The sequence below is a fragment of the Hoplias malabaricus genome, chromosome 6 (assembly GCF_029633855.1).
Source record: "Hoplias malabaricus isolate fHopMal1 chromosome 6, fHopMal1.hap1, whole genome shotgun sequence".
Lineage (NCBI taxonomy): Eukaryota > Metazoa > Chordata > Actinopteri > Characiformes > Erythrinidae > Hoplias > Hoplias malabaricus.
The window spans coordinates 25,849,550-25,869,688 of record NC_089805.1 but is presented as its reverse complement, the minus strand read 5'-3'; the positions used below and the strand labels follow the sequence as shown (position 1 = coordinate 25,869,688).

General features: G+C 39.7%; 1 protein-coding gene across 3 annotated transcripts; it reads right to left on the bottom strand.

Moving 5' to 3' along the window:
- Window positions 1-515: 515 nt before the first annotated feature.
- On the bottom strand, window positions 516-19,641 carry usp31 (ubiquitin specific peptidase 31). 3 transcript variants are annotated; one of them, XM_066674227.1, is made up of 17 exons: window positions 19,164-19,641; window positions 17,310-17,866; window positions 16,004-16,135; window positions 14,805-14,899; window positions 14,514-14,606; window positions 11,861-11,996; window positions 9,205-9,352; window positions 8,854-9,028; window positions 8,613-8,724; window positions 8,400-8,494; window positions 8,107-8,184; window positions 7,645-7,774; window positions 7,094-7,213; window positions 6,552-6,777; window positions 6,166-6,324; window positions 5,718-5,870; window positions 516-5,263 (listed from the first exon to the last, which is right to left on the bottom strand). In XM_066674227.1, the coding sequence occupies exons 2-17, from the start codon at window positions 17,841-17,843 to the stop codon at window positions 3,768-3,770; spliced, it is 3,882 nt and encodes a 1,293-aa protein (XP_066530324.1). In that variant the 5' UTR covers window positions 17,844-17,866; window positions 19,164-19,641; the 3' UTR covers window positions 516-3,767. The 3 variants fall into 3 exon arrangements, with proteins under 3 accessions (XP_066530324.1, XP_066530323.1, XP_066530325.1); XM_066674226.1 differs by having other exon boundaries at window positions 17,310-19,641; XM_066674228.1 differs by having other exon boundaries at window positions 516-5,260; window positions 17,310-19,641.
- Between the last annotated feature and the right edge of the window lie 498 nt (window positions 19,642-20,139).

The following is a 20,139-nucleotide window of genomic DNA, read 5'->3' as shown; positions in this document are numbered from 1 at the left end:
CCCTCTGATTAGAAGCAGATGTTTGAGTGGCACGGCTAAGTACCATTTCTTCTTTGCCATTCCACTCACATCACATTGAGGTCTGCCCAACCCGGGTCTACTACACATCTGTTAGTCATTACTGTTACGTTTTTGACCACATGGCTGGTGCTGGTCAGATAAATGCCTGGTGAAGCTTTCTAAACACAGCAGAGATTCTAATAAAACAGTCACATGGTTGTATTAGTGCTGCTACAACGAGTGGTTCAGGTACACATGTACTGCTGTTGTTTTTACACATGTCAGTATAGCCTGCTATGTTAAGAAATCCAGTCCTGAAAAAAATATCTGAGAGTCAGAAACTGACCTCTAATGAAGGGCTACTGTCTCTAAAACCAGTAAAAATCGTCGCAACTAAGTTATTATTTGTAATACTATATATAATTTGTAATGGCTGATGAATGTATCTGTGTATTTGAATATACGCTACTGTGCATGGTCATGATGAAAGGATACCAAGAAAAATCTGAGCTCAGACCTCTAATGCAGGTCTATATTTTAATTACATGTCGACGTCTGTCTTACATTGGTGAACCAATGTCATGAATATAAATGGTTTTCTCAAAGAAATGCATTCTTTAAAAAAAAATAAAAAAACAAGTTTATGAAAAGTGCATACACATTTAACAAAACATACAAATAAATTAACAAAGCCTTTGACGCAGTCTCATGCAACAAAACATTAACATGGTATGTTTCCAAATATTACAATATTTTGGTCAACCTTTAAGACTATTGTACAGGTTCTGTTTGTACAAGAAAAGCCCAAGTTACTCACAGCCAAAGGGGCACCAGCGTAAGTAGTGTAAAGTACATGAGGATGGCACGTGGGGCTCTTTCCAACTCTAAAACAATTCAAGTCCAGTGTGTAAACCAGGAGTAGGAACTTCATTCAATAATATTGAGAGGATTTATAACAATTAATGAATCTGTTCTAACCTAAGGCTTACAAACCTGTTATTTGCACTCGAGATATTTCTCATATACATACAATCCAGACTTAAGTCTTCTTGAAGTACAAAGAGCCAAAACACTTTCCTGAAGTGGAGTAAACCTTGTGTGTGTGTTTTTTGTTTCCCTCAATATGCTGCCATATATTGGATATCGGCAATAAGTTACAGTATGACATAAATGGCATGTGGGCTTTGTGATTAGCATAACAAAAACTGGTGTAGACAAGATCAAGATGTGGACTGATGGGAAGTTGTGGAACGCAATCATGGAAAGAACTATTGTCAGAACACTAATCCCATACAATCCTGCATACAATATTTGATGTGTGAGCATGACAGGAGTATGAGAACAAGAAAAAGGTGAAGTCAACAAGTTTTCAGGTCATAAACGTAAAAAATAAAAACATGTGCTCATGGGATATAAGGGGATATCCCTTTTTAAAGCTTATGAGTCAAAAGCAGTGAGAGGGGAAAAAAAGGGCTACAGCCTAATGCTCTTCCATTACAATCTTTTAACCAAAGAAAGCTACAACACAAGTGTGCAAAACCAGCAATAAGGGAATACAATCCATGCTTTCCACTGCTGATGTTTAGGAATTACAGAAATATTGGTAACCAGACTCAATTTTTTCTCAGCAACATTCGCTTGCATAGTTATGTTCATGCATCAGTGTCATCATGCAATACTGCTTGCCGAAATTCTTCAAATGGTCATTTCAGGGCACAAATAAAACTGTTCCCTTGCAAAACAAAAAAGCTACACCCAAAGTTAAACTATTCTCTGCAATTCAGGGTAGTGCACCAATAGTACCAACTGATACATATTATTGGCATCAGATCTTTCTGGTACATAAATACTCATTAGGTATTGATTTAATTGTTCATAATGAGAGAAACTCTCAGTACAGAAATAAAATGAAAGTTACAGAAATGAAGTTACAGTAGCAAGCCTGTTAACTGCTGGGGTACAAAAGAAATGTATATATAAACAGGAGAGGCGATTTAAATGTGTATATTAACTGCTATGTGGTCTGCTTTAGTCACCACTGATAAACTACAAGGAACTAATTGGACCTTTCAATAGTAGTAGTATTGATGCACTTATTTGACAGTATCCATTTTGGAAATGGCAAAAGTGTTCAGAGGGTGAATTTTACAAGAACACGTTCAATGTTCATCAAAGTTCCTGTGAAGAGCACCTCAGTGTAATTTTTTTCAAAATATGTTTTCACTGCTTGTCTAAGGCTTTTTGTAGACAGCAGTTGTTTATGTGATCAAGCACCAAATTCCCAAAGCCTTATAGTGCTACAATCACCTGATTCTCTGTACTATATCTGAGCTAAAATGCTTTTTCAGCATAGAATATGTTGCAAGTTCTGACAAAAAATATATATAATATGGATCTGGACCATATTAAATTGAAGAGGTTTATATGGACATGAATTGTTTGTGAGAACTTTGACACATAAAAAGTCTTATTGGCCGCCTGAGAAAATATACCCAAAAAATCTTAATTGGATGGCAGCATGCCCATGGATCTATGGTCAACAGTCTTTTCTAAAGTGATATTCTCTTGGGGGTGGAGTTCCATAACTTATTGAATGGCACAGCATACCAGAAGATTCTTTTATGATATACCTTGATTAAATTATTTTCATTTCTATTGCATACATACATCTTTAAATAAAAAAAAATGAAAAATTAAATAAAAAAAATTCACTGGAGGAAAATAGCTAAAGCATTTAAAAATGGTACACATTTAGTAAATGTGTTATATTTCTTGAATATAGAAGTAAATATTTTGTCCCATCTACAAAGGTCTGAAAACTATTGCACTGATAATCCACAGATTAGTATGGAGGTACAAACTTACACAAAGGGCTCAACCCTGGTTTAATGCAAGCTAAGCTAAATCTAATGACTAAAGCTGTTAGCATTGGATTTGGCAGGCATGAAAAAAAATGTAAAAAATGATTCAAGTACAACTGTGCATTCTCATTACCAAACAAAAATCCATGCAGTTATGTTACCTTTACCTCTGTCTGCAAATGGACAGCAAAGCACACACAGCATTTCACAAGAGTAAACTTTAAATAAAAATGTAAAAAAATTTAAGATTGTCTAATTTCAAAAGAGCTCTCATTCATACAATTCAGCTATCTACAGTAGGCGATGCTGTGTACACTTCTAAGGGCAGTTATGCTACTGGAACACTTAATATTCCATAGTATAAAGGGAAAAACCTTAGGGAGTACCACAGAGTGTTCTGACAGATGTCACCATGCAGGGGTTTAACTGTATCACCTTCCCTAGACTAGATTGGAATCCCATTCTTCCTTTTACACCAAAGAATCATTGCCCTTTGAATAGCACCAAGAGTAGAAGTGGAGCAATTTTGATGGGAGAACTCCCAGGAATTTTAAGACCCAGTTGACTTCTCAGAGGAAAATAAAATAGTACAGAGTTAAAAACACACATTACATAAAGTCTGTTGATAGTTGAGCAATATTTGAAACAGAAAACAATATATACAAAGTGCTAAGTTAAAACATTCCTATTTAGAGTGGTGAACAGTAGTATATTTATATACCACACCTTGCCAGAGGCAACAATTTTGGTTCCATGGCAGGATAAAAAGGCGCTTCTGATCATGTACATAAGTAAAAGGTAGATCCTATATAATTTATATATACTTTTTTATATATATATATATTCATCTTAGGCACATCAAAAAATAGCTGCATTACAGAAAATAATGAAACTGCTATTCAAATATCATTGAGGCGTCTGTGTTGGGTGTGCAGAGGATTGCATGCTGGAAGAAAGCTTTCTAGAAGAGGGCATCTTTTCGAGGGGCCTTCTCCCATTGACAGGAGATTTAAGATTAGTCTCAGAATTGGAAGACTTGGACTTTCCTACAGGTAACAGAGAGCGTTTGACAGGGGTGCTGGATTTGGATGACTCCTTGTCTTCGCTAGCAGCCTTACTGCAGAGAGAGGCAGAGGAACCCTGCTGGGAGGCATTCCCCTCACCCTCTTCTGTGCCAAGTTTATTCTGGCTGCTGGACCTGGCTGTCCTCTCACCAACCTTCTTTGCGAGGATAGTGGTCTTGCCCAGATCGGCCGAACGGCGGGTCTCTTTCTGTCGCAGGGCGCTTTTGAAGAAGGAAAGGCCCTTGTCTTCGGACTTGCTGCTACGGCGTAGGTCCTTTGAGGATACACTGGGGGAGCGCAGGCTTGTGACTGAGGAACTGCTGCTGGAGCTTCTCACAGGCCTCCTCTCTATTCTGCCTGCCTCAGCAACCTTGGGCTGGGACGTTCGTGGAGCTGCGCTAGCTCTTGGCTTGTCTGCAATGGGGCTAGAATGGGGCGAGTCCCGGCTTGAGCTCCTGTCAGTGGGCTTCTTCCTACCGGAGGCTGAGCTTTTATCTGTGGGTGTGGAGCTTTTCTTCGCAGTGGGTGACAGGGAAGCAGAGGGCTGTGGGGTGGAGGTCAGACGCTGCTTGTTTTTCACCGCTCCAGGTGATGTTGCATCCTGTGCCTGAGAAGACTCCTTTTTCTTGGAGGGGGTTCCTGAAGAGACCCCTTTGTTGGTTTTGGTAGAGTCACTCTTCTCTTTCAAATTGGTCACTTTGGCACCCTTGCTTTGAGGGCTGGAACTTGTTTGAGGAGGAGCCTTCTGTGAAGATGTGCTCTGGCGTTTCTTAGAGTGCTTTTCTTTGTCTTGGTCCCCCTTTGTTTTGGTTGAGCTCTTTTTTGTCCCAGATCCCTCCACCTTGGGTGCAGATCCCCCTGAGCTCTTGTGCCTCTTATCTTTTGAAGGAGTACCTTGCAAGTTCTGGTCCACAGCAGTGATCTGGTTGTTGTTGTCCAAAGGCTCACCTTTGGAGCTTTTCTTGTCTGCTGGCGTCGGAGCCCTGCAGTAGGCTTCATCTATGTTCCTTTTACTGCTACTGTCATCGATCCCATTGCCTTCCATCATGGCCAGCGGAGCCTTGTTGCCAGGGTGGCGCTCATGTCTGCTGTAGCTGCCGAAACACGACGTGGACACCTTGTCGTCACAGGCCTCTCCGATCCTCTCCAAGGGTGGCGAAGAACGGGAGTCTAAAGAGAAGCGGGAGGGCGAGTTGGATCTCATCTGCAACTTGGCAGACAGCGGCCAAGAGGGCTTTGACCCGTTCTCGCTGATGGCCAGCGGGCTGGCTATGGAGGATCTGGAAGATAAGCTCTGACGTTGAATGCTCCTCACAAAGGGTCGGGTGGAGAATCCTCCTTAACGAAAAGGACAGAGATTTAAACTAATGCGCTGATACTAGACTGAATGGAAAGAACAGCAGCATGCATTTTTGGCTTAACTGAACAAGGCGACAGATCCTGTGTTAGTGCTAGAGAGCCAGAGAAGGGAAAGCAAAGAGAGTCATCAAGAGGCAACTGTTGAATGCCCAAGAACACACAAGATCAAGGTTACATATAAAGTCAGATATTTAAAAAGATAATGTTCAAAAATATTTGGGCTATTTCACAGTGCTTCTACACATTTAACTTGTTTTAAAACTTAGCTTGCAGAGGACCTGCAAGACACTCCAGCTTAACTAGTTGATTTCATTTCCATGAGATAACTAAAATGACATAGAAACACTGTGAAAAACAGCTGAATTTACATGTGAGTTAAAAGAAATAGTATAAGCAATCATGCAGATATTAAGAGCCCAAACATGCTCCTCACCGTCGTCTTCACTGCGATCTCCAGGGAACTCCACAGACTCAGCCAAAGAAGCCAGGGACGTGCGTCTTGAGGAGGCTCCTGAGGCAAGACTAGGTGGCCTGCTTCCCGAAAGGCGGTTAACCCAGTGTTCACACAAAGAGGAACTGGTGGAGCCTGAACCAAACAACATAAGAAACCATCAAGTCAGAATCCTAATAAAAAAGGAGATAGATTTAAATAAGCCATTTAGCTCATGAAAGAAAGAAAACATGAAGAAAAAATGCAGGAATTTTATTTGTCACTAACAAGTCATCAGCTGGAATCCATCTGCCACAGGCAGAGTAGACAGAGTCATATTCAGATGAAGTGTTATCCCAGGGCTGGAATGCCAAACAAGTCAGCTAAAAGTCAGAGCATTTATGCTCATCTGCCATTTGAACAGCTCAGAAATAAAAGTATGGTGACTCACCCGCCACAGAGCTGTTGGCAGACCATGAGGGAATAGCGGTCCTCCTCTGGTAGAACAGAATGTAGGCGGTCTGCTGGCACACATCCTCATCAGGTATGTGTTGGACGTCACTATCATCAAAGCAGTACCAGTGTCCATCAATTGAGTTCTTACAGTATGCTGCAAGAGAAATGGGTAAAAACTTCAGACTTGGAAATCTTCTAGATTGTTCATTCAAATCCTGCTTAACTTAACTAATGTGCCTATATTTTCTTCATGCATTTTAACCACATTACCAATCTTTGTCCTTTACAACATTGCGGTTGCAACACCTACAAAACAGAGCTTGTTTAGACTTACAATCCAAAAGCCAGCACAGTAACCCTGGCTTTCTTGCATGTCGTTACCTGTGTAATGTCCTCCATGCATGTTGCCATGGTGATTGCATACAGCATACAGGTCATAGAAGTAGTCTTCGGGATTACGACCAAGGCCGTAAGGTCGTCGCCAAGGGGACCAGTGTGAAGGGAGGCTCCAGCTGCTCTGGCTCCTCTTCACCATGTGAGGGGCCATGTCCATGCCAACCAGTGGGAACCGCACCATGTTTTGCATCTTCACCCTCCTGTCTCCTTCCTACAGAATAGTGGCACACACTTTAATACTAGTATTACTAGTGGTATTTGCAGAGGTGGCAATATCTCCTGCCTAGAGCTTTGTTTAACAAAAGTTTTCATATAAGGTTTTGACCTAAAACCTTTACATTTTAAAATCTGTTCATGGTGGCGATGTACAAGACAGAGTTTCTAATAGTACATATTACGATCCTCCCTGTTTAAATATTCTGTATTATATCACTCTGCATAACTTTATTTAGATCTGATGTAATCATGCAGAAATGTTGTAAATTGTTGAAACCCCTTTAAAAGCCAAAAATATGGACATTCTGTACCTGTCTGAATCTTTTGAGATGCAGGATGAGAACATCAGGTAGGGTCCACAGGCTGAGTTTTATGCGGCCTTGCTGCAGCTGCTTGCAGTGAGGGCAGCGCCAAGCATCATCTGGGGCTAGCTAAAACACCATGCAGCACAGGAAGCAGCCATGAACAACTGAATGCAGCCGCTTCTGATAGCACATCAACTTCACAGCGTTTGTTTTGCACTGCTCATTCTTACTTTCAACTTTGCCTTCGTTTCTCCTTAAAACCAGCTTTAAACCATGCTACCAATGACTAACGCCAGCTCTGGCTTACCACAGGTTATATTTATACTGAACATGGCCCAGTTTCAGGGTTCAAGTCATGCCTGCAGAACGTAGCAATTTACAAAACACCATAGACAGCAGAAATCTGGTTACCCTTTCATTTACTGTCTGTTTGGGCAAATCTGGCCTTAAGGAAATGGAATAAATGTCTTGGGTAAAATGAGTGCACTGCAGCTTTTTTTTCTGTCTTTCCTAGTACACTAAAAGACAGTGAATAAGCCAACTAACTCAGTCATTACCTGTTCCTCTTTGGTGTAGAGCTGGAAGCACTGAGCAAGGGTACAGGCCTGGGGCTGATGATGCTGCTCACGGTGCAGATAGACGCTCTCAGCATCAGGAATGTACTCTTCCTCAGTGTGGCCAAACAGACTGTAGGGAGAGCCATAACACAACCTTTTAAAACACATCAACTACTCATCAATTATATGTTTATTTGGTTTCTCAAAGGGACTACATTTAATGCTAAATTTGTTGTGGTTAAGGAATTCTGACAACACAGCCACAACAGAAAGCAAGAGTCTTCCAATTACATTTCAAACAATTCTTTTAAGATGAGTGGAGTTCTTTGTTCCATTTTCTTTGCCATTTTGACATATAATTTATGACTATTTCTCCTAAGACTGCTTTTCAGTACACACTAGAAGCCTACAGAACATCAAAGAGCAGCAAGCACAAATGATTGCTATTCAGGCTGCACTCACTAATCCTTGGTCTCTTTGTCCCACTCCACCACAATCTTGACATGAGGAGGGCCCCCTTGCCCGCAGGATTTGTACGCTCTGCAAAAGACAGATTCGTTTAAGCAACCAAAATAAGTCTCTTTCTAAATCTTGTTGGTGAACTGGTGAATATGTCCACTTTAAACAATTAAGGAGGGGGAAAAAAAGAGAGAATTTAAGCATTTAAGAATTTAAGAGAGAAGTTCAAGCAAGTGCTCTATATCATTATGATAGTCTTCAATTTACTCTTAGAATTTGCTCAGATAAAGACCAACCTTTCCACAGTGGGGTGACACAGTGGATGTTCTTCTTGAGGCAACAAATATGTGATGCCAACTACACCAACCACCCTTAGACTGAAGGGTCCCACCTGAAATAAATCAAAACTATTTTACATCTAAGTGCGTGTTTTTAATAATACTAAGCCACAGAAAAGGACAGTAGTTGCTGTAAACCATTTTTTATGAGCTGCAAAATCATACACTGACCTGGATGTAAACCCCTTGTCTCAGTAGGTGTTGCATCTTCTCCAAAATTGCCTTTTGAAGTACATCCCAAGTCACAGTGCGTTCCATGTACAGTACAAATGGAAGGCCAAACCTTACACAAAAGGTAGCAACAATTTTCCCTTTATTTTAATGTGAAAAGTGCAAGACATTCTCATGACATCCTTTAAAAAAAAACATGCGATCACTGCGATTGTGATTGTCTTGATGTTTGAGTAATTACCTCCGTGCTTGGTGGCCTGTGCAGGCTCTATTACAGATCAAGAGGATCATCTTTTCAGCTCCTGTGTTTTTATTGGGTGATGCTGGATTCACAGCCCCTTGCATGAAAGATGGCGTACGAGTGCTCTCATTGCCATACTTCAGATTGTTCTGATTGAGATTGGCAAGAAGGCTCCCTGTGAATTGTAACATTGCATTACAGATGCTGCTAGTTTACCCTATAAATTCAATTTCCAAATGCTGATATCTGTGTATCACTAAGAGCTCTATGTATGCAGTAGTGCTAATTCCATAGTCAAAATAATGAATCTCCTTTTACAATCAAAAAGAGAAATATCAGTTAAAGAATTACCTCTTTTGGAGCGAATGTTTTCTAATCTGAATGTCTCAGGGGTTTCAAATGCAAAAATGGAGTCACTTTCTTGAATTATATCTAGATCATCATCATCATCACAGAAAGAGCGATGGAAGCCGTCGTAATACATTTCTGTCAAGACAAACTGCAGGAACAAAGATGGAACTGGTCAAAACGGGTTAAATAAGAACAAGAACAAATTGTAAGGATGCTTCCCTATAGATAAGAACAGAACAGCCTCTCAAGACATTGATTGATCCACCTGTTGATTCTTTTTGCAATAATACGAGCAAAACAATATCCCAGGTTATCAGACACTATTTAATGTTTTAATATGAGAATTTCAAAACTGAATATTGAGTAACACAATGACTGGTAATCTTTAAATTTTCTACACTGATTAATCATAACAATATGACCATCTCCTGATTTCTATATTTACTGTCCATTCTTTCAATTCCAGTGACCAAACAGGTTTACACAGCTCATTTGTTGCTCTGCATACTTTTGCATCACTACATACAGTTCTTCAAATAGGACTTGTGCTGAGCAATAAAATGATATTGATTTGTTTTGTGATAAATTTTTGCCTGATAATGATAAGCTTTGGGTAAACCTTCATTTTTATTCCGGGTTAGCACTATCAGGTGCGTATACTCATGTTATTACTGTAAATGAACATAGAAGACACGTTTATTGTTCCAGTAGTTCCGGTACACACACACACACATATATATACACACATACCTACATACACGCATACATATATATAAAAATTGTGTGTATATATATATTAATAAAAATTTGATGTATGTATGTATGCAGTCTACATTTTTAGAAGGACGTCCTTTGTCAAAGTGGGACAAAATTATAATATTGTGATAAATATCGACTACTGAAATATTGAAAAACGTGAAAACATTTTGGCCTTATCGCCTCTAGTCAGGACCAACACAGCGCAGGTATAATTTGGGTGGTGGATCCTTCTCAGTGCTGTCTCTAGGGTTTATGCCCACACTGCAGAAAGAAGTCTTCAGAAAACACAAATTCAAAAGGCTGTTTTAAAACCTTTTCTGAAAAATGCTGGAATATATCAACTGTATGAAAAAGAACAGTGCATGCTCTTAAATTAAACATGCACAAAATTACTCTAAGCAATATTTCAAATCATATACAGAATATTGTCTTTCCTTGGTCCTAAAGACATGTTTCAATCAAAATCCTAAGCATTATTACATTTCAGTTTAAAAATAGTATACATATCTGTCACTGGCAAATAAAAACACTAGCTTCTTTTCAATTATATAATTATAATCTTTTCAATTATCTTTTTGAGGAAACCTTTCGTTGGCAACAGTAACCTGTGACAATATCTTAAAAAGCACCAGTAACTCTTGTCAAAACAAGACGCAGACGTTACCCTGCCCTGTTTGGAAAGAGAATTTAGACATATGGTTTTAAAATAAACACATGATTAAGGAAGTTACTTTTATCAAATTTACTAAATTATTCTCTACCCAAATCACTTCCTTCCTACAGAGATAAAACGTTTTACACTGTTAATATTTTTTAAATATACTGAACAAAATATATAAACGCAACAGCAAAAAAAAAGCAATTTGTTTTTGTACCCATTTTTCATAAGCTGACCTCAAATATTTAAAACCTTTTCTATGCACACAAAAGCGCTTTTTCTCTCAGATACTGTTCACAAATTTGTCTTGATCTGTTAGGGAGCACTTCTCATTTGCCAAGATAATCCATCCAACTCACAGGTGTGGCATATCAAGATGCTGAATCGACACCATGATTATTGCACAGGTGTGCCTTAGGATGGCCACAAAAAAGGCCACTTTAAAATGTGTAGTTTTATCACAGAGCACAATGCCACAGATGTCACAAGTTTGGGGGAGCGTGCAATTGGCATGCTGAATGCAGGAATGTCCACCAGAGCTGTTGCCCATGAATTGAATGTTGTGTTCGAGAGCAGTTTGCCGATGTCAACGCTGGGACTTGAGTGGCGGTGAGGATATGGTATGGGCAGGTGTATGTTATGGACAAGAAACACGGGTGCATTTTATTGATGACATTTTGAATGCTGAGAGATACCATGATGAGATCCTGACTGCCGATTGTTGTGACATTCATCCACGACCATCACCTCATTTTGCAGCATGATCTTTGCACAGCCATTAAAGAGGAGTGGCCCAAAATTCAACAGGCCACAATCAACAACTTAATCAATTATATGCAAAGGAGATGTGTTGCACTGCATGAGGCAAATGGTGGTCACACCAGATACTGACCAAGTTTCTGTCCCTACAGAACCCCCGATACAGTAAAAATAACCTGCACATTTTAGAGTGGCCTTTTATTGTGGCCAGACTAAGGCACACCTGTGCAATAATCATGGTGTCGAATCAGCATCTTGCCACAGCTGTGAGGTGGATGGATTACCTTTGCAAAGGAGAAGTGTTCACTAAGAAAGATTTAGACAAATTTATGAACAATTTTGAGAGAAAAAGACTTTTTGTGTACATAGAAAAAGTCTTGCCAAAATGCATCACCTGACCATATCAATTTCAAAAACAAAGCAACTTTTTTCTGTATCTGTATTTAGTTAAAAAATTAAGTGAAGTGCTGTTCAGTGTACCTGATCTGGAGGGATCTTGGTTTCACGTGACACAGCTTCTCTCAATCTGGAGACAGTGCTGTTGAGGGGCACAGCCACCCCGATCCTCATACAGTGGGAGTATTTTCCCTGATAGACCACAGTCACATAGAGGGGACTGAGGGACAAGAGTAACATGATTGAGAACAGATTTTAACACAGCTTCAGGTCAAAGTATAATCTAATTTAACACAAATATATTGCTACCAAAACCAACATAACACTGTTTAAAAATGTGTACACGCTGGCATATAGTTTACAATTTTATGTCATCTGACTATAACAGGGGAAAATGCATATTGCAGAGACACGATTATACATGACCCCAGCAGTTGAAAACACATAGGAATGCTCGGACATATTTTTAAAAATATATGGTTTCCTGTAATACATGTAAAACAGTTCATCTATCATGACTGCTAGACTGATATGCATGAAGATGTAGAGAACATATGAAACTATATAAACAGCATCATCAAAAGCAAAAAAGGTTGATGTTTTCAAACACTTACAACTGATTTTATGGACTGTGTTTTTCAAGGTGGGGACATTTGCAAAATGTTATCTTTAGTAATTACAGTGATTCTGTGTGCTCTGTTTCTGATTATATGCTGTTAGCAACCACAAACTAATTAGTTTGTCTTTGCAATTTATGATTTGCAGTGAGAGTCATTTTGTAGAACATGTTCAGTAATACTTGGATTGTCACGTTTTCTTTTTTTTTTTATTGGTTATATTTATGTTCAAGTTAGTTATGTCTAATACACTGGCCAGTCAATGTATAAACTCTCCACCAGCACTACTGTGTCTGATCTACTCATACCACTGAAACAAACACAGCAACATTACATCAGTGTCACTGCAGAGATGAAAAAGTTTAACCATCCAAAAAAATACCTGTTCTAATGTGATCCTGTGGCTAACAATGTGTACAGAGAAACAGCTTATCTACAGTCTAATTTTAGAAGCACAAAACATTTGTACGCATTTGTATGATAAGTGAAACTGATGCAATGACAAATGAGTATAGAGAAAATTAGGTCATTTTAATTTTACAGCTGGTGTAGTGAAATTTTATATTCTTTTCAAACATGTATTACATTTTTTTCTTTTTAAATATAACATGAGGCTATATTTAAAACAAATGTTCAAATTTTGGAAATCCTTATTGGTATTAAACATTTTGAATAATATCTATCCTTATCCATGACACTCCACAAAGCACAGCAGAAAAATGACAATATGAACACATACAAATGTTCCAATTCTATAAATCTTATCAACACAAACATTCGTCGCAGCCTGCACTGAAAGCCTCCCTCATATGCTTGGTACGCGAAATGTATAGATCAACTGCGGCTCTTCACTGATAGGACTCGCATCACCCCATCACTGCAGCTGACAGAAAGCACACAATCCAACCACTATTGACAAACAGCATTTTTCTCTCTACAAATTCAGATTGTGGAGTGGCAGGAATTTGAGCTACAAAGAACCTTAAGACTTCTTAAACATAAACATATAAATGAATGAGAGTGACACAGCTAGCCCTAGAGAAATACACTCAAACATTAGGGCAGCAAATATAGTACATTTAGGTAATGATCCTTTCAGTGCACTGAGCTTGTACAGTCCCTCTTCTCTCAGGTCAGCCCTCTCCAACAAAACACTGAACATAAGCCTCACATTACCTATTTCACCCCAACACATCTCCAACAACAAAGGCTCTATAAATGCAAAAGACCACCATGGGAGGTTATAGAACTGCCTTCAGCCTTATAAACTAGCAATGTGGACCAAAAAAACTTGCCTATTAATATCCATTTCAATTTAAACAATAATCCCAAATCTGCCATACTAGGCAATTCTTTCTTGCGCTGACAATTGTGATGTAATGGATCATTCTTCATGTACTGGGGGCTTAGTGTGCAGTAAATCATGTCTGTCATACTTCTAATACATAGAATGTGACATCTTTAATCATTAATGAGCAGTAATAAATTGAGTGTGCTTAAAAAAGGATGTGCATTGAACAGAGAACCTTCTCCGTGATCAGTCACTACAGAGGAAGCTCAAAATAGTCTCTATGCCTCTAGAGACATAAACTCACTAATGCAACCAGCTCAAGAAGACAACGGCACTACTCAGAACAGTGAGAAAAGTAGCACCATTTAGCAGCACATTCAGAGAGAAAAATATTCATTGGTATCTCCTCAAAAAAAGTAATAAACTCTTTATAACATATGGTGATGAAGATTTGGTCCAATTACACAACCAAAAACCTGTTAGTCTAAATGTCAGACAAAAAACTGGTTTATTTACACGATAACTGATCTGTGTACATACTATTACTTCTCAGAGCATATAAGAGGGGAATGTTTGCATTGTACGCCAACTCTCTGCAGCAACCCAAATTGTTAACCTAAGTCACATAACCACTGCAGAACAAATGAAAGAATAACAAGGTTAGCTTCAAGACCTCCAGCCTGGAATGCTTTATTACACCACAGAACACAGTACAAAGAGAGCATGCCTCAAGGGCAGACCTTCTCATATTGCACTAGTCTCCTGAAAAGTAGCAAGGCCTAACTGCCCTGCATAACCATACAGAAACAATCCATGTGCTCTTACTTACCGAGTGTGAGGTAACGGGATTGGGAGGGAGATGCAGAGAAAAGGATCAAAAGTGTTGCTCTGCTTTTGACAGTGTGGGCAGGTGAGAGAGGATCTGAGAGAGAGAGAGAGAGAGAGAGAGAGAGAGAGAGAGAAAGAGAGAGTCATGCAATAAGCTGTGAAGTATGACAATATGCATTTTGTGTAGTGTAGTATGCCAAAGTATTCCATTTACAGATGCTGATAATATAAGTATTGTGATGCACATATTGATTCCTTATCATCCACAGTTATAGGACAGAAAAAATAATACCTGTACTGAGCCTGAAAAAGCTCTTGGACAAAGGAGCCAGAAGACATTGGGAGTGAAGGTCCTTCTAGTGCTCCATCATCTTCCTCTAAGGGTGGCTTTGATTTTGTAAAAACAGAAAAGTCAAATATTATTCAAATACAACTTTACTTCAGGTTACAAACAGATCTATTTATAAGCCATCAGCAAGCTCATTATTATGCCACAAACAAGCATTGCTTAAGATCTCTTGTAGCAAGCATATATAAATATAAAAGTTTCCAGATTTATCATAAAGGTTGGTCACATATATTCAGAAACACCATTTCGTAAATCATCACATACGCCCAACAGTTCCTCAGTGTTGAATTGCAATGAAAAACAAGATCTGTTTAAAGCATAATAAATGAAGGACCATTTTAATAATTAAAAATCTAAATGCTATTTTATTCTCTCAATACTTCAGTGACAGGCAATCAAATCAAACTGAATGTTTAGAAGAAATTTTCTTTGGTTGAAAAAAAATAAAGTACCTGGCACTTTATTGTGCTACATTATACTGTCAGCCCAAATTCTCCTTGATAAAATGGCAGGGAAGCATATCACCCGCGTGGATGAAGCAGTGAGTCTGAGTGACCTCAGGTGAGTTTCTATTATGTGTCTGACCCCGATCAGGACAGCTGACACAATGGAGCAGATAAACACAACCAGTCCCCTTGCAACAGCTAGCAGGACATGAATCAAAATGAAGTTATCTACGGTGAGGTCTTTTGTCTATTGGCCCAATTGGTCCATGGTGCTCTCAGATTGATAGTTGATAAGAGAAACTGTTTTATACATGTCATTCCAGCGAAGGCTAGACCTTAAATCAGCCTGACTCGCAGACAGGCTCTGATGCCAGCTACTCAGCAGATTGAAATCTAAAGCTCTAAATAAAAAAAAATCAATGCAAATACAAACTCATGCCATGTTTATACACTACAAGCAGCCTTGGGTTGGAAGTCCTTTAATATTGTCCAACAGCACTGAGGATGGCTGATATTGGATATGGGAAAGCCGTCTACTTTAAGTCAGTGTCAATGTTTTGGAGTACTTAAAAAATATAGAACTGTACTAACAACAAAATAATAACAATGATCAGACTCATAATCATGATCAGATCACTTTTCCAAGAGGCCTGAGGTCACCTTTGAAGACAGCACAATTATACGGGTAGAGCCTACCTTCAAAGAAGGCCTATTAGGGCCAGTAGTGTTTAGATCTTCATGCACACGGTCCAGAAGCCAGAGGAGAAATTCTTGAGCATCATGCTGAGCATTTCCTCTGTACTGCATGGCACGCTTTGACACAGCATTCTGTAAAAATAAATAAATAAATAAAACAATAAAACATTTAATCAATTTAAATTTTCCTTCTGTTAATTTAGGCTAGGCACAGAACACATTTCAGCCATCAGTTAACTCCTTCCTTGTCTGATATTTCTTGGTTACCATTTTTTTCCAAGCAATAAAGCAACAGCACACTACTATTCAAGAGAAACTCAAATATTCTATAAATATCCTATAACTTAATAATGTTTCAGCACTGAAGCAGAGTTTATCTTTAAATATCTCTAAAGAACCGACTAGTCATTTTATGTCAGAGCCATTAATATATATAACTCAAATGTTTATCAAAATTCAAAAGTCTAGTCACTTTGACATTGTACACAAGCCTGGTTCTGGTGCCCACAATCTTACGACTATTTAGCGATAACATGCTCTAATACACAGAACTAGGTAATTAACCAGATCAGGTATTCAGAGATTTCTCTTTTACCAATGTAGATCATTTTTGTGCTTCAACACTTCAGTCAACACTTATTGTGGCATATAGTCACAAATTTAGTTTGTAATGAAAAATCATGTTAGACTACAAAGATATTGAGAATATGATGCATATACTACTCCACCAAACATGAACAATATCGCTGTGGGTTTGAGCCCTTTAAGGGTATAAACAATTTGCTTTCTAATTATGGAAGTATGAGTTATTTTACATTATGAAAAATTACTTATCAAGTTATTTTTGGAGCTAAGACTTTGAAGATTTATACGTCAGGGCAGCTTCTAAGTCTCTGTGTGCCACAATTACCCATTAGTCCCTTATCTGTGTTGCAATGCGGAAATTTTTATGTTTATATTTTTTATTTTAAGCATGAATCAATCATTAGTAAGAAACCCTTTCCGAGTGGAACCTTCTTAAATCAGACAGACCCCAGGTGTGCTACATTGGGGTTGGAAACAATCTCATCATATCATGGTTTCCCAAAAGCATTTTAACAAAGGAAAATACTTAAATGGTGAACCAAGCACATTAAATGTCATCACGAACAGTTAAGGTGATCTAAACACTAGGAAAGGCACCCCTGACTTGAAAATGAATCTTCCTCACAAGGCCAATGGCCTTTATTTACTGTTACAGAAACACAAGTTTGTTTCCTTGAATAGTCTAAAGTTTTACACAATTAAGTACACATATCGGACTCACTTTAAAATCTCTACTGTGCTGCGGAGTGTACTCAAAGGTCCACAGAGCTCGGACCAGTCCAGCCAGCTGTTCGGTCACCTCCCCGCGGTTGGAAGAGGTCTTCCTCTGGAGGTGGACCCCGTTTGTCTTGGGCTTATCTTCTTCAGTTGTACCATCACCCTTGAACTGCTCCAGTGCCAGGTACTCAGCAAACAGGTCAGTGTTGCTGAGGCACTGCAGGATGGCATTCATGAAGCATGTGTTGCCATGGTTCTTGAGACCAGACACACCAGGGGTTTTGTCCCGTGGAAGGAAGCCACCACAGTCACTCTCATCTGAAGCTACAGAACCCTTACCATCGCTCTTGAACGACGCAAAGCCACCATCGTCCTTGTCGCCCTCTGCTGCATGGAGCTCGGTACCAAAGTGTGAGAGAGTGGACAGGGTCTTCAGCACTCTGCTCATAAAACTGCCCACAGAGCGCACTGAGCCTCTGCGGAACAGCTTCTTACTCAGGCCAGACTTCTTCTCCTTACTCGAGGCTTTGCTCGACATGACTGCTTCTTTTAGGGCATCCCCTAACAGTCAAGGACAAGAAAGTGGTGAGAGTGCCTGAGAATGGCACCAGGTGTTTTGATCTTAATCTTCAGCAAGTTACTGCCTCCAGCAAATGTAACCAACTGTCAAACAATTGTCTGATTAATGTAACATTAACGTTTCCCAGCAAAGAGTCAGAGAGAGCCATGCTATCATTCACTGTCAGTTGTGTGCATAGCTGTGACGAGGCATTGTTATTGGGGCTTACTTTTGAGCCAAACTGCTTAGGAACTTGCTTTTCTTGTCTGAGTGTAGGGCTTGGAGTCGATCCCAATTGGAATCGATTCTTTGATTTGTTCCAGGCATTAGGGAATCGACTCCAAAGCTCTAGATTCGACTACATTGCACACAGAGCAGTTAAAAACGAGCAGGTGAAATAGTCTACAGTCGCTGTCTAAAAAACACATACAAATTACACACCAATAACCCAGCTATCTTACATCAGACAAGGTTGACTATAGCTTGCAATGTCAAACATTAAACCATAAAGGGTTACAGAGCATGTGTTACCGAGAACAAACTCTCTAAGTCAACTTAGTCAAAATTTAGCGTTAGTCAATCTCTGTAGTTTTGTAACTGTCCTTGTATACGTCTTGATGTTTGGCAATTGAGGCTAATGTGTGCAGTCCATTCATAGAGCCGACTCCACAGATTCCCATCACTTGGGGTCGGACTCAATGTCGACTCTAAATGTGTCTGGAATCGAACAGCCCTATCCGAGTGAGACCAACATCAATGATACAAACTCTGGATTTCAGAGAAACCGCAGTGTGTTGATAAAACGCTGACTTTAGGCGACTTCTCTTACATCTAGCTGCAAACACAAAAAGTAATAAACGTTATAGTACCGTTCTCCAACATCCGCAGATTCGTCCCAACGTTTAAACAACGAGCCTTTTGCCCCAAGAACGATAAGCTAGCTACAAAAATGATGACCCAAGTTACAAGACCAGCTTAATATTAGCAGCAAGGTTAGCTAGCACTGTAGCGTCTAGACCTGCTTTAACGTGCTCTGGTGATCTGGGCCTAACTTTGGCTCACCGTCAGAAATCGTAGAGTGAAGTTAATGAGCTCTGTGGCGAGGAGCCGTGTCGAATTAAACGCGTCTCCGAGTCCAGACTGGAACAGCGCGGTCTGTGCCTCCGAACACAAACCGGAGGCGAGAACAAAGCCACGAGAAGTCGGATTCAACACTCGCTTTACATTTTAACCTTTCTGACGGTACAACATGCAGCGATGGACCGAAACGTGACCAAAACAGCTCAAAGCCTCGAATACCTGCTCATGTCTAGCCGAGTCGGTTCAGTTCAGTTAACGCTATCCCTCAGCGCTAGCCGCTGAATACATAATTCAACTGCAACTCCACCCCGGCGGAGACCCTCTTCCTAACGACAACTCCTCGGTGAAGCAGATAAAAACACTGTGAGGAAGAAGCCCTGCGTCCGTGCGAGGAGCCGAGGCTGCGGTCGGAGAGCTGAGCGCTAGCGTTAGCCTCTAGTAGCAGTGTTGAGTGGAGAGTCAGGGGAGACTCATGTTGGCAGTTTCCCTCCGCCGCAAAACCAGCAGAGCATCCGAACACAACTCCGCCATGTTCCCGTTGTCCTTCATCAGCCGCACACACCCCTACTCGGGCTTTAACCGTCCAAAACAACCATTGTAGTCTAAAACCAGAGAAGAGAATGTGTTTTTAGAAGCGGCGGTACCCCGAGAGGTCGGTCTAAAATCACTGACACTGCAGGGCGTTGGGGCAGTTGACGTCACAGCGCAGCACATTCGAGCAGGTAGTGGAGTTTCTCAACTATGAGTGGAGCTCTCTCTCTCTCTCTCTCTCTCTCTCTCTCTCTCTCTCTCTCTCTCTCTCTCTCTCTCTGGTATAGTACGGGATGCGATAAATAGTCCTTCAGTAACTACTGTGCAAAACTCACCAGGGTACAGCATAATAAAACCATTTATCTTGGCACTACATGTGCTTGCGATGGCAAAACACCACATGTCATTATATGATTAAATACATCTGAAAATAAGTTATTGATTTAACCTGAAAAGATGTTTAATAAAGTAAGATCTCTCAGCTGAGAAATAATTATAATATGAATATGGGAATTTTATAATACGTGTTTCTATAGATATTTAAAGTCCCTTTTCAGTATATATATATATATATTATTATTATTTTTTTTTTTTTTACTTTTTTAACCTGTCTATATTTTATTTACATAGGAGCCATGTGTGAAAATAGTCAGTGCTTCAGCTG

Coding starts and splice junctions, on each gene's coding strand:
- usp31 (XM_066674226.1), bottom strand. CDS start 17,843: ATGTCGAGCAAAGCCTCGAGTAAGGAGAAGAAGTCTGGCCTGAGTAAG. Junction 16,136..17,309: donor AGCACAGTAGAGATTTTAAA/GTGAGTCCGATA, acceptor TTATTTTTACAG/AATGCTGTGTCAAAGCGTGC. Junction 6,778..7,093: donor ATCTCAAAAGATTCAGACAG/GTACAGAATGTC, acceptor ACTATTCTGTAG/GAAGGAGACAGGAGGGTGAA.